The sequence below is a fragment of the Grampus griseus genome (assembly GCF_964374135.1).
Source record: "Grampus griseus genome assembly, chromosome: 5".
Classification (NCBI taxonomy): Eukaryota; Metazoa; Chordata; class Mammalia; order Artiodactyla; family Delphinidae; genus Grampus; species Grampus griseus.
The window spans coordinates 11,436,923-11,450,575 of record NC_138998.1 but is presented as its reverse complement, the minus strand read 5'-3'; the positions used below and the strand labels follow the sequence as shown (position 1 = coordinate 11,450,575).

Sequence of the window (13,653 nt, the reverse complement as noted above, 5' to 3'; positions counted from 1 at the left end):
TTGTGGTGTCTTCCCTTATTGGGGAGCACGGCCCCCTAGGTGCATGGGCTTCAGTAGTTGTGGCTCATGGGCTCTAGAGCGTAGGCTCAGTAGTTGTGGCACACGGGCTTAGTTGCTACGCAGCATATGGGATCTTTCCAGACCAGGGCTCGAACCCATGCCCCCTGCATTGGCAGGCGGATTCTTAACCACTGCGCCACAAGGGAAGTCCCCAGAATCTGCATTTTTAACAAGTTCTCTATGTGATTATTATGCACTTTGAAGGTAGAGACGTGCTGATATTGGACAGTTCATTCCCAATGCTGGGTGTGTATATTAGAACCACCTGGAGAGAATTAAGATTTAAGTGGTCTGGGGAGAGTTCCAGGTGGTAGAGTATTTTACAGTCATCCTGGGAGATTCTCATGTGTGGTTAGTTGAGGACCACTGAAGTAGGTTGTATTCTGGGTGCAAAAGGAAGCCCCTGAGGACGGGGATAAGGAAGTCATGTGACCTGATTTACATAGAGGAGGAATTCTTAACCTCATAGTAATGGCTGAGCTGCCATCTTCTACCTCTGTGTCTGATTCTGACATAACGACACCCACTCCGTAAGGTAGGGAACAGAATGTGATGTGGCCACCACATCGACCCCCAAAGTCAAACTTCATACACTTTGCTGGTTCACAGGCAGTAGATAACTCCATCTGCAGGGAGGAAACCATAAGGACATCCACATTCAAGCCAAGATCAAAGCCAGATGCAGTCACTGTCTCTCATTACATACCTGGGGACCTTTACTTCCCAGACCTCCTTTTTCTCCTTTCATACCAGCCTCTCCTCTTGGGCCCTACAACAGAGAATTAAAGCATTATTCTCTCCCTAAAAGAGAATACTAGATTATTAACTTGAATATTAAAAATGGAAAAGCTAAGTCAGTAACGTGGACAGAAATTAGAAAGAGAACTTCACTCATGGTTTTGGTTCTGTCTTGGTCGGTCGAGCTCTCCCTCTCTGCAAGGATACAGGGTCCAACCTAGCTCTTAAATGGTTGGGCATTTGTAGTCAAATTGAAGAAATACTGAAGAGCCGAATTTTCCGGTATTGCTTTCTAATTATCCTAAGCATGCTTGTACTCAAAATAAATGTATTTCTTAAGTTAAAAAAATAACCCTTACTTATGTAAATCTGAAACTGGGATAGTTAAGTGGATTTTCTATTTAATGACCACACTGAATACTAAGACATGGCACATGGTAAGATGAAATTTAGATAATTCTACTTCTGTAATATTATGTTGACTATTAACTTTGGCTTCATATGTTATGCGGAGGAACCTTCATGCTGTGCTCTGTTTTTGCATCTCCTTTTAAATTATGTCATAAAAAAGTAAGAGTCTATAAAATGGAAGAAGAGATGTAGTATTATTTGTTTAGTATGAAGTAAAGCCAGCCAATCTATTGAAATGCTTCCCTACGATCTCAGTGGCAAATATTTCTCACTTGAAGGTAAGAAAAGTGAACATTCCTCAGCTGCCAAGTAAGACAAAGAAAAGCCATTGAGTCAGAAAGAGACAGAGGTCCCAGGGGCAGACTGTTTACTGCTCTGAAATCTTGGTAAAATGTGGATTAAGTTTCTCCTCTGATGTCTAAGAATATTTTGCCCAACTTCAGTGCAGCAGGCTGTTAACATATAATAGTTACTTCAATTTTTTTAATCTACGTGAACTAAAACTTTGAAAAATTGCAGGACCATTGCTTATCCTGCATTTGCCAAAGAGCAAATTTACTTCTCAAATTTCAAAAGTAAAAGTTTGGAGAGAAAAAAAATGTTCTAACTTTCTTATATCTGACCTTTCTTTCACCTCAGCATTTTTGAGGACTTCCCTTCCCTTCTCATGATTATTTTAGGCTACATTTTGCTCTTTCTGGCACATGCTTCTTTTCCCCTCATATAATCAGGGTAAGAGCCAACCATGGCTTGTTCCTTGCAAAGGAAAAAGTGCTTGAGGCAGCTCCCTGGAGAAGTGAGCTAGAAAGATGACTATAGATAACCCCGCTGAAGACCTCAGCTCTATTTGGAACAATTCTTTCCTAGGCTAGAGTCACTTTTTCTACATCACAGGCATCCAGATATATAACACTGAGCTCTTACTTGCTAAATTGACCAAAATTTCCAGTTTTGAGGCTCAGTATTTTCCTTGGTTTGTCTCCCTAGGATACACTAGCCAGCCTGGACCCTGTCCTGGACTAGCCAGCACAGGGACCACTACCCAGCGTGTTCATTCCCTTTCCACCTCTTGACTGGGACAAAACTCAGATAAAGGAGACCAAATGCTGTACAAGTCAAAACTGTGTTGCTTCCTTACTTTACTACCCCGAAAACACTTGAAACATCTGTACTTCTGCAAGGCGGTTGGAGGTATTCTCTCAAGGCTTCAGATTCTTCTTTCCATTCTCAAAGCCTGACTAGTCTTTTTTTTTTTTTTTTTTTGAACATCGTTATTGGAGTATAATTGCTTTACAATGGTGTGTTAGTTTCTGCTGTATAACAAAGTGAATCAGCTGTACATACATATATATCCCCATATCTCCTCCCTCTTGTGTCTCCCTCCCACACTCCCTATCCCACGCCTCTAGATGGTCACAAAGCACCGAGTTGATCTCCCTGTGCTATGCGGCTGCTTCCCACTAGCTATCCATTTTACATTTGGTAGTATATATATGTCCATGCCACTCTCTCACTTTGACGCAGCTTACCCTTCCCCCTCCCCGTGTCCTCAAGTCCATTCTCTACGTCTGTGTCTTTATTCCTGTCTTGCCTCTAGGTTCTTCAGAACCATTTTTTCAAAGCCTGATTAGTCTTGATACGTACCTGAGGACCCTTAAGTCCCAGTGACCCTGCAAGTCCATCTGGGCCTGGGTTGCCTGTTTTCCCCTGTGGGGAGAGAGAAATCAAACTGTTAACATTGTTTCCTGAGAAATTTTGTCTTCTTTATGTACAAGATTCTAAATATTTTTCCAATCACAATGGAAGTGCAGAATCTTTGCAAAAAATATGAAAAATAAAGGTAAATACAACAAGGGAAATAAAAATCTTCTAGGGGCTTCCCTGGTGGTGCAGTGGTTGAGTGTCCGCCTGCCGATGCAGGGGACATGGGTTCGTGCCCTGGTCCGGGAAGATCCCACATGCCGCGGAGTGGCTGGGCCTGTGAGCCATGGCTGCTGAGCCTGAATGTCCGGAGCCTGTGCTCCGCAACGGGAGAGGCCACAACAGTGAGAGGCCCGAGTACCACAAAAAAAAAAAAACTTCTATAATCTCATCAAGCTGAGATAACCACAGCTAATATATTGGTGTATTTGCTTTCATTCTTTATACACACGCATGTGTGCATGTGCACACACACACACACACACATCCCTTCTTTTCCTATAATACTTGTTATATACTGTATCAAACTTGGGTGTTGGCCTGAAAAAACTCACAATTTACTCCATATTTTCTTAAAAAATCTCCAGGCATCTTACACTGTATTTATATCCAAATAGATTGAATATCTAGGGACCAAAAGTTGAGCATTCCCTTCATATTGCCCTTGAACTCTGCCACAGATAAGAATTCCAAATAAGATTAAAAAGTTTAATTTAGACTATTGGATAGCTTAAGTTTACATCTCAGTTGTTACACAGTTAGATGAGATTAAATGTCCCTCACTGATGCTTTTCCTAGAAATCATAAAGAGGAAATTTCTCAACACTTTCTCTTCCCAATCTCATTTCATTTATTTCACGCCATTTTTCTGGATCCACTCTCCATTTTGTTGCAGTCTAACCTTGAAAAAAGTGTGTGCAAGTGTGTGTGTATGTGTATGTGTGTGTGTGTGTGTGTGTGTGTGTAACATCTGTGGATGGTAAATTCTTAGTCTTTGTCTATCTGAAAATGTCTGTTTTACATTCATTCATAGTTTAACTAGGTATAAAATTCTAGGTTAACAGTTATTTTTCTTCTGCACCTGCAAAACATTACTTTGTTGTTTTTGGTATGTTTTATTGTTGAACAGAAGCCTGCTGCAATCTAATTGGTTATTCCTCTCACGGGTAAAAGTGTCTTTTCTCTCTGGTAGTGTTTAAGATGTTTTCTTAACATTCTGGAGTTTTACCATGATGTGATTGTGAGTGAATTTGTTATTTATCCTCATTGTATTTTCAAGCTGAAGATGTGTGGTTCCTCAATTTTGTAAAATCTTAGTCACTGCTCTTTCAAAAATATTGCAGTTTCATGTATTTATTTATTAATTATTTATTCATGATACATTTATCACCAATATGTACAAAGGGGATATGATATGACAGTTGGTATGGTCAAATTTTGAACAAAACCTTCAGATTATCTAATTTGTATTAAGGTTTTACTGTACTCTCAGTTAAAAAGGGGTTTGTGCAAATTATAAGTAAGGTTCAGAGTTAACTGAACAAAAGTCTAAAAGAAAGATCACTCACTGAATTACTAGAGTTTGTATCAATACTTGAAATCCAGACAAAGTTAAATTTAATGATAATTGGGCCAAGTGTTGTCTCTTAACTTTAATTTTTAGAGTTTTTAATTAAAGTACTCAAATTTTAATTTTCTTTTAAGGTTTGAATTCTTTAAATTGTAGCCTAAAAGTTTTCCAAAATTTGATTCTACAACCATTATTATCAAAAAGCAAAAGAAATTTAGGCTTGGAAGAGACTTTCCAGAGTCTATTCAGGCTCCTTGACTAGACACAGAATATTTATCATTTACAGTTAAGAAAAAAAAAATCACTGTACCTGTGGGCCTGTATGTCCCCTCTGGCCATGAACTGCCTACAATGGGGAAAAAAAGGTAGATATCCTTAACTCTGAAAAAATGCTTTTTTATGTTTAATTTAAATTAGTAATGGACACCTTAAGTCACTGACATTAAAAGAAAAATTCCCACATACTGCTTTATATTATCCACTTCACCATGAAAGCAAAATGTTGCCAACTCTGAATTTCTATCCTCAGGCAATAGGTAATTAAAACTATAGATAATGTAAATCTATAAATACTTGTGAGAATAGACTGTGGTCAATAATTTACCCTCCACTAAACTACTACTAGAACTTGTCACAAGCACCAAAATTGGCTGATTTGAATTGTACTTTTCATTTTTCCAAAGTACTACCAAGTAAGCCAGAAATCAGGAGTAGAAGTGGTCAAAAGGCAGGAAGCCAGAGGAAACACTGCGAGAATTAACTTTATGAACTTTGTTATAGATTAATTTCAGAAGCTAATGATAGCCAAACTAATTTTATCCCCCTCCCCTTCAAGAAGCCAAATATGCTTACCTGTCAAAAATGAAAGAATCATCTTAAGCAATCAAGAGTTACTCAATTCAATATGTTAATAAAATATTCAATCAAAAAAATGGATTTTTCCTTCTACTCTCATATATAAGGTTAAGGTCTGAGTATATTCTAGATCACTATTTCATAAATCTGGGAATCAAGAGACAAAGATATTTTATTGTCTAACTTAGGATCTCTCAATAAGGTTATAACATCCAGGATTTACAAAATTCAATAAATATCAGACAATAATTTCTTGATGGAAATTTGAGATATTCAGGTCAAATTTCTATGTGAGGTCAGTATTGCAGACTTTAAATTCTTCTAATCATATTTCAGTCAAAATCTATTGTTATTTCGGAAATAGACTATGTGTCTGGGGAAATGGTTGGAGGCCTATTTCTTTAAAACCTGAAGAGTTATCTTGAGATGAAAGTCTAAATCTCCCTATCAGAGAGATGAAGAGCAGCTCTCTCTACTCTTTTTACACAAGGGTTTATCTTTTCTAGTTCAATTCACTGCAGTTTCATTCAGAGAAATATATACCTAAGATCTACTATCTACAAAGCATACAGGATGGGAACCATAGGAGCATAAATATGACACACAGTTCTTGACCTCAGAGGACCCTCACTCTCTGGGTTAGTGGGTAGGAGATAAATATTACAAATATTTATGAGGCAGAATATGTCAAACAGCATAAGAAAGGGGAAGACAGAATTATGGGTTTCTCCCAATCGAAAAATGGGCAGAAGATCGAAATAGACATTTCTCTAAAGAAGACATCCAGATGGCCAACAGGCACATGAAAAGATGCTCAACATTGCTAATTATTAGAGAATTCAAATAATTAGCAAATCGAAATTAAAATGAGGTACCACCTAACACTGGTCAGAAAGGCCATCATTAAAAAATCTACAAATAACAAATGCTGGAGAGGGTGTGGAGAAAAGGGTATCATCCTACACTGTTGGTGGGAATGTAAGTTGGTGCAGCCCCTATGGAGAGGTTTCTCAAAAAACTAAAAATAGAGTTGTCATATGATCCAGCAATCACACTCCTGGGCGTATATCCAGACAAAGCTATAATTCAAAAAGATACATGCACCCCTAAGTTCATAGCAGTAATGTTCATAATAGCCAAGACATGGAAGCAACCTAAATGTCTATCAACAGATGAATGGATAAAGAAGCTGTGGCACATATATACGATGGAATATTACTCAGCCATAAAAAAGAATGAAATAATGCCATTTTCAGCAACATGGATGGACCTAGATATTATCATATTAAGTAAAGTAAGTCAGAAAGAGAAAGACAAATACCATATGATATCACATGTGGAATCTAAAATTGGAGACAAATGAACATATCTATGAAACAAGCAGACTCACAGACATAGAGAACAGACTTGTGGTTGCCAAGAGGGAGGGCAGGTGGGGGAAGGATGGATTGGAAGTTTGGGATTAGCAGATGCAAACTATTATATATCAAATTGATAGACAACAAGGTCCTACTGTATAGCATGGGGAACTATATTCAATATCCTGTTATAAACCATAAGGAAAAAGACCATATATATATGTGTGTATATATATATATATATATATATATATATATATATATATATATACACATATATGTATATATATCTGAATCACTTTTCTGCACAGCAGAAATTAACATAACATTGTAAATCAACTATACTTCAATAAAATAAATTAAAAAACAAAGAAATATGGGTTTCAAAAAAAGAAATCATATCCACTTGGTCATTTCAGGAAAATCTTCCTAGAGAAAGAGATTTTTGAGATGGGTTTCACAGGATGTGTAGGAGTTTTACAGGTAGAGAATGAAAGAAATCTTTCTAACAGAGACTACAGCCTAAGTAATGAAGCAGAGTCTGGAAACTAGGAAGAGTGTTTGATAGTCTGGGTCAAAGGTGAGAGAAAAGGGGAGTAACAGGGTTACTAGGCTGAAAATAGTAAGCTGAAGGGTTCATCTTCCATTTAACAGAAACCACAGGGCTTCTTGGAGCAGGAAGTATATGTGCTTAGACTTGGGCTTTAGGTGGATATATCCAGTTGTGTTAGGAGAAACCGAATGCAACCCTATATTCAGGCAAAGTAAGGGATGTGGAACTTGTTTTTACATCCAAAATCTTTCTCTGGTTCACTGTCACAGTTTATTGAAACACTATCAATAAACGTTTGTTCTCTGTGTCTTTCATTTGTATTTAATAAAAGAAAAAACAAAACAAAGAATTGGAAATGTGAGGTGGTAATATTTCTTGACAGTAAGAGATATATAATTCTCAAAGAGGAAAGAATGATTATTAAAAAAAATTAAAAATTAGGAGGTTAGGGTATGTTTGTGATACATATTTTAGCTTATGATGATGTTTAGACATTGACTCCCTGCAATGAAAGATGAGGACATAGTATTTTGGAACTTTCCCCATACCTTTTCCCACTTTTCTATTTGCAGATGGTTTTTAGATGGTCAAATGTATAACATTTACATTTTTTCCTGTAATCATTATTTCTATGGTTTAGTCTTATTTCTACACAAAGGATCATGGGGGTTATATTGCTTGAGTTTTTGAAGGCTTGATCATATTGATTACTTATATGCTTAAAGGACATCTTAGGTAGGTATAAAGATCTTGGACCACTTTATTTCCATCAGAACTCTGTAGCCATTGTACTGCTCCCTATTGGCCCTGAATGTTGAGAAGGCTGAAGACAGACTGAATTTTCTACCTTTATTGCTTGGAAATTCTTGATTCTTCTTTTCCGTAATAAGTTTGGGAATTTCACTGCAATGTGGCTCAGTGTTGATATTTTTGTATCAGTGTTTTTCGCTGAGTCAGAGTATGCCTTTTCTTTCTGCATATTTGAGTCTTTGTTTCAAGAAGTTATCTTTTATTACATTTTTGAAATTTTTTACATTACATTTGGTGTGTTTAATAACACAAATTGTACATTTATTGGCTCTCCATTGTCAGTATTCCATCTCTAGCACTGCTTTTGTGGCTTCCTGATTACCATATGCCTGGATATATTTTCAGTCATCCTTGTTCTAATTTTTTGTTGCTTCTAATATATCATAGTTCTACACGTATTTCCTTTTCCATTGCTCCCCAAGCACTACCAGTTTGCTTTCTTCACTTTCTATTGTCTTGTCAGATCTTTAGACTCTTAGAGTAATCATTTGTCTTAATTTTTTTGGAGAACTATTTGCCAGAGTTATTCTTCTTTATCATTGAATACTTCCTCTTCTAATGAGGGTTTGTCTATCCTTTGCTCATGTAGTTTTCCTCCTCTTCTCTTGCAATTTCTATGCATAGGTCCTGATTAATAATCATCCAATTAATTCATAATAAAACCTATTAATATTTCTGATTATTAATCACTTTTGAATAGGGCTACCCATTTACTGAATAACTGTATGGGGTGTAGCCGGACTTGTGACAGTAAACTTGATACAGATATGTTGTTTCAAACACTTTGTCACTGTGAATTATTTCTTTTACTTATGGCTACCTCTTCCTTCAAATTTTGGCCTTTAAGAGACATGAACTCACACAAAGCCCCTTAAGTCATAGTTTCTTTGAGTTGTAACCGTTACTGTTTCTTCTATCTTTGCAGCCTCCCTGGCCTAGGCTACTAGTTGTAATTTTAAAAATGGAACAGTCTTCAGTTTCTCATTATTTCTGCCTCCTCTGCTAAACTGTATTTGTATCAGTATATTCCCATATCTTCTCAAAATCTACAGTACCCCTGGATTTTGTTCATCAGCTTTTTCAGGACTAGAGCAGCTATTTTTAGATACATCTGATCCCTGATTCAGGTTTGAGTTGGTATGCGTCAGCTTCCAAAGCCTGCCTTATTAGGATCCAGATTTTAAAACAGTTGGCCAAACATGAAAAGATGTTCAACAACACTAATCATTAGAGAAAGTCAAATCAAAACTACAATGATGTATCACCTCACACAGGTCAGAATGGCCATCATTAAAAAGTCTACAAATAACTAATGCTAAAGAGGGTGTGGAGAAAAGGGAACCCTCCTACACTGTTGGTGGGAATGTAAGTTGGTGCAGCCACTATGGAGAACAGTATGGAGGTTCTTCAGAAAATTAGAAATACAGTTGCCATATATGATCCAGCAATCTCACTCCTGGGCATATATATCCAGACAAAAGAAAAGACACATGCACCTCTATGTTCATAGCAGCACCATTCATAATAGCCAAGACATGGAAGCAACCTAAACATCCATCGACAGATGAATGGATAAAGAAGATGTTGTATATATGTACAATGGAATATTACTCAGCCATAAAAAAGAATGAAGTAATGCCATTTGCAGCTACATGGATGGACCTAGAGATTATCATATTAAGTAAAGTAAATCAGAAAGAGAAAAATACCATAGGGTATCACTTATATGTGGAATCTAAAATAGGACATAAATGAACTTATCTATGAAACAGAAACAGACTCAGACATAGAGAATAGACTTGTGATTGCTAAGTGGGAGGGTGGGTGGGGAAGGAATGGATTGGGAGTTTGGGGTTAGCAGATGCAAACTATTATATATAGAATGGGTAAACAACAAGGTGCTAATGTATAGCACAGGGGACTATATCCAATATCCTGTAATAAACCATAATGGAAAAGAATATGAAAAAGAATGTGCATATGTGTATAACTGAATCACTTTGTTGTACAGCAGAAATTAACATAACATTGTAAGTCAACTATATTTCAGTAAAATAAAGTAAAATAAAACCTCTAAAAAATAAAATAAAATAAAATAGTTGGCCAATACTGTCACCATGTGTGGCTTGAAGCTGTAGTCATTCTTTGTTAATTTATTTTAAATTTCTTTTGTTGTTTTTGGTGAGTTGCATAGAAGGGGAACAGTATTAAAAAAAACCCTTGACTGTGCCATCTTTAGCTGGAATTTACTTTTACTCAATGACACTGCTGAATCTATAACCCAAGAAGGGGCCATATTTCTCAGGAGTTGTGTGATTTAAATAATACATGGTGTCACTGCCTTAGCCTGTAGAGAGATTATAGCCTCTATGAAACAAGAAAAGTACATCTCCTATGCCAGGATTTTTTGGATGATATTCCTTAAGTTCAAAATATTTTCCTGGGGTATGTAAACTGGCTACACCCTTTCAGAAAGTAAAATAAATAGCAAATGTATTTTAAAAATCTTTAGATGCATTAAAAAGGGCTTTCCCAACAATTAAATTCTACACATTTTAAACATAATCCCTGTTCTTATTTCCATTTTCTGTGCCTTGCAAAGAAGAATGTGTTCCAAGACATAAAAATATTTTCCCGATGGAGTATAATATAGCTGGTTGTATGAACTTCTGCTTTGAAAATACAATGCATAATAAATGAAATGTATTAAACTACTCTTTATTTGTGCTCAATTTTAAAACATTATATATATATATATATATTGGGAGTGGTGGAGGAAGTTGGAAAAGGCTGGATAACTAAATAAAGAATGGAAAGAAAATGTTGCACAATGAGAAGAGACAGGTCTAATTTAGAACCCAATGCAGGCATTTAAGTATATTTTATTAAAGTTATCTCTTCTTAATGGATAAAGATTTTGTTTTATAATGTCAGTACTTTCCCAAGAAGTCAAGCACAGAATCTTTTTAAAAAAGTACTTAGTGGGGGCTTCCCTGGTGGCGCAGTGGTTGAGAATCTGCCTGCTAATGCAGGGGACACGGGTTCGAGCCCTGGTCTGGGAGGATCCCACATGCCGCGGAGCAACTAGGCCCATGAGCCACAACTGCTGAGCCTGTGCATCTGGAGCCTGTGCTCCACAACAAGAGAGGCCATGATAGTGAGAGGCCCGCGCACTGCGATGAAGAGTGGCCCCCACTTGCCACAACTAGAGAAAGCCCTCACACAGAAACGAAGACCCAACACAGCAAAAATAAATAAATTAATTAATAAACTCCTACCCCCAACATCTTAAAAAAAAAAAGTACTTAGTGAAAAAAATAACAACAAATGAAAAAGACCTCAAAAGGTTTCATAAACAAGTGACTTAATTTTGCTCTCAGATATATTTTTATAGGCATACATTACATATAATCTTTTTAGCAGTATGGAGGTTCCTCAAAAAATTTAAACACAGAACTACCATATCATCCAGAAATTCCATTTCTGGGTATTTATCCAAAGAAACAAAAACACTAACTCAAAAAGATATATCCCCATGTTCATTGCAGCATTATTTACAATAGCCAAGACATGGGAGCAACCTAGGCCTCCACTGATGTATGAATGAATAAAGAAAATGTGATACACACACACACAATGGAATATTATTCAGCCATTAAAAAGATGGAAATCTCGCCATTTGTGACAACATAGATGGACCTTGAAGGCATTATGCTAAGTGAAATAAGTCAGAGAAAGACAAATACCCTATGAGCTCACTTATATGTGGAATCTTAAAAAACCCAAAAACGCCCAAAAATCAAACTCATAGATACAGAGACTAGATTAGTGGTTTTCAGAGGTGAGGGATGGGGGTGGGGGTGAAATGGGTGGAAGGGGTCAAAAGGTATAAACTTCCAGTTATAAAATAAATGGTCATGGGATGGAATATACAGCATGGCAACTATAGTTAATAATACTATATTGTATATTTAAAAGTTGCTAAGAGAGTAGATCTTAAAAGGTTTTCATCACAAGAAAAAACATTCATAACAACATGTGGTGATGGATGTTAATTAGACTTACTAGCTGAATGGTGGTCATCTTTAATATATACATATATGGAATCATTATGTTATACATCTGAAACAAATACAATATTATCTACCAATTATATCTCAGTAAAATATATATATTTTAAAATTTAGCACAAATAAAAAACAGTTTAATATATTGCATTTATTATGCATTCTATTTTCTGAGCAGGAGCTCACATAACCATATATTGTAGTCCACCCAAGAAACTATTTTTATATCTTGGAACACACTCTTCTTTGCGAGTCAGAGAAAATGGAAGTAAGAACAGAGGACTCATACCAGGACTGACTGTTCTAAGCAGTCATAAAACTGGGCAGAGGAATGGAGTCTTGGACTTTAAGCCTCAGCTGGCCTAGTGAATAGGCTAAACTTTGACCACTCTTCCCCTAGTCGACTGCTCTTGTGTTCTCTTTGCCCAGCTCTTTCCTCTGATTGGTAACTTCCCCTGCAGCCAGCACCTTCCTGCCTGAGCTTCAGGGCCCTTCCGGAGTCCTTTGCCAGCTCTGTCCCAAGTCAATTTCCCTAAGGTAGTGAGTCCCAGCGGAACCATCCTGCCCACTCCCACCATCAGCCATTTCATCCCAATACAGGCTCCTCTGCAGTGGGCTGACTTGTCTATGGGGGTTCTTACTGTCTTTCTTCTGGAGCCTGGGGTTCCAGGGGGGCCTGGCCAGCCTCTTCTTCCCTGTCAAAGGAACAGACAGATGTATGACAATAATGACACAACATTGACATGTGTGCTCCAACATTGGCTTGTTGTGCTCCTGGGAGGGTAGATGGGGACACACCAATTAGAGTTATCCTCCCTATGGGATGTGGCCTTAATCCACTGGTCACAAATCATATCTCTCTGTGGGTATGACTTCATCTGTTCATCACCACTGTCTAACTTGTGTTTGGGCTATAAGTTAGAGTATTCAAATCAAACTGTCCCTACTGTGTTGCCACAGAGTGGATAATTGAAGCATCCGTGTGTCAGGGATGGCTACAACTCGTTTGGATTTCTACCTTTGGACTCCTTGCTCTGTCTGGCTAAACTTTGTAGATTAACACCCTAACATGAGTAAAATCTCACAATACACACAAGTCTTCCCAAGGTAGAAAAGGGGGGAATGACTATGAGTCTATAACAAGACTTACATTTATCCCTTAATAAAAATGGCAGGTAACATTTACTGAAGGTTTATGATGTAGCAGGGTCTGTCATCGAATTCCCACCATCCCCTTCAAAAGTAAGCTATTTGTCCTATTTTGAAGATGAGAAAATTGAGGTTTACAGAGAGTACCTTGAGGTCACAGAGCTGGTAAGGAACAGAGCATGAAATATGACCTAGGCCTTTTCCCAAAGCAAAGATCTTTCTACCATATCAGACCTCTCCCACAGGTGGAGTCATCAAAGAACTTCCTTACCAAGAAGATCCAGAGACACACATTTTCCAGATAATTATTTTTTTTAATTCTGAAAAATCTCATATGTCATGAGATTAATAGATCTACCAGACCTTGTTCTTGTTCTTTTT

General features: G+C 37.1%; 1 protein-coding gene across 1 annotated transcript in view; it reads right to left on the bottom strand.

Annotated features, from left to right (window-relative positions):
• Positions 1-13,653, bottom strand: part of COL6A6 (collagen type VI alpha 6 chain) — a 165,147-nt gene that overhangs the window by 54,600 nt on the left and 96,894 nt on the right. Inside the window, exons 20-23 of the mRNA XM_082654353.1 lie at positions 12,765-12,818; positions 4,791-4,826; positions 2,854-2,916; positions 767-829 (exon numbers count right to left, since the gene is read on the bottom strand). Of these exons, the coding sequence (XP_082510479.1) occupies positions 767-829; positions 2,854-2,916; positions 4,791-4,826; positions 12,765-12,818 (216 nt within the window). The remainder of the gene's footprint in view (positions 1-766; positions 830-2,853; positions 2,917-4,790; positions 4,827-12,764; positions 12,819-13,653) is intronic.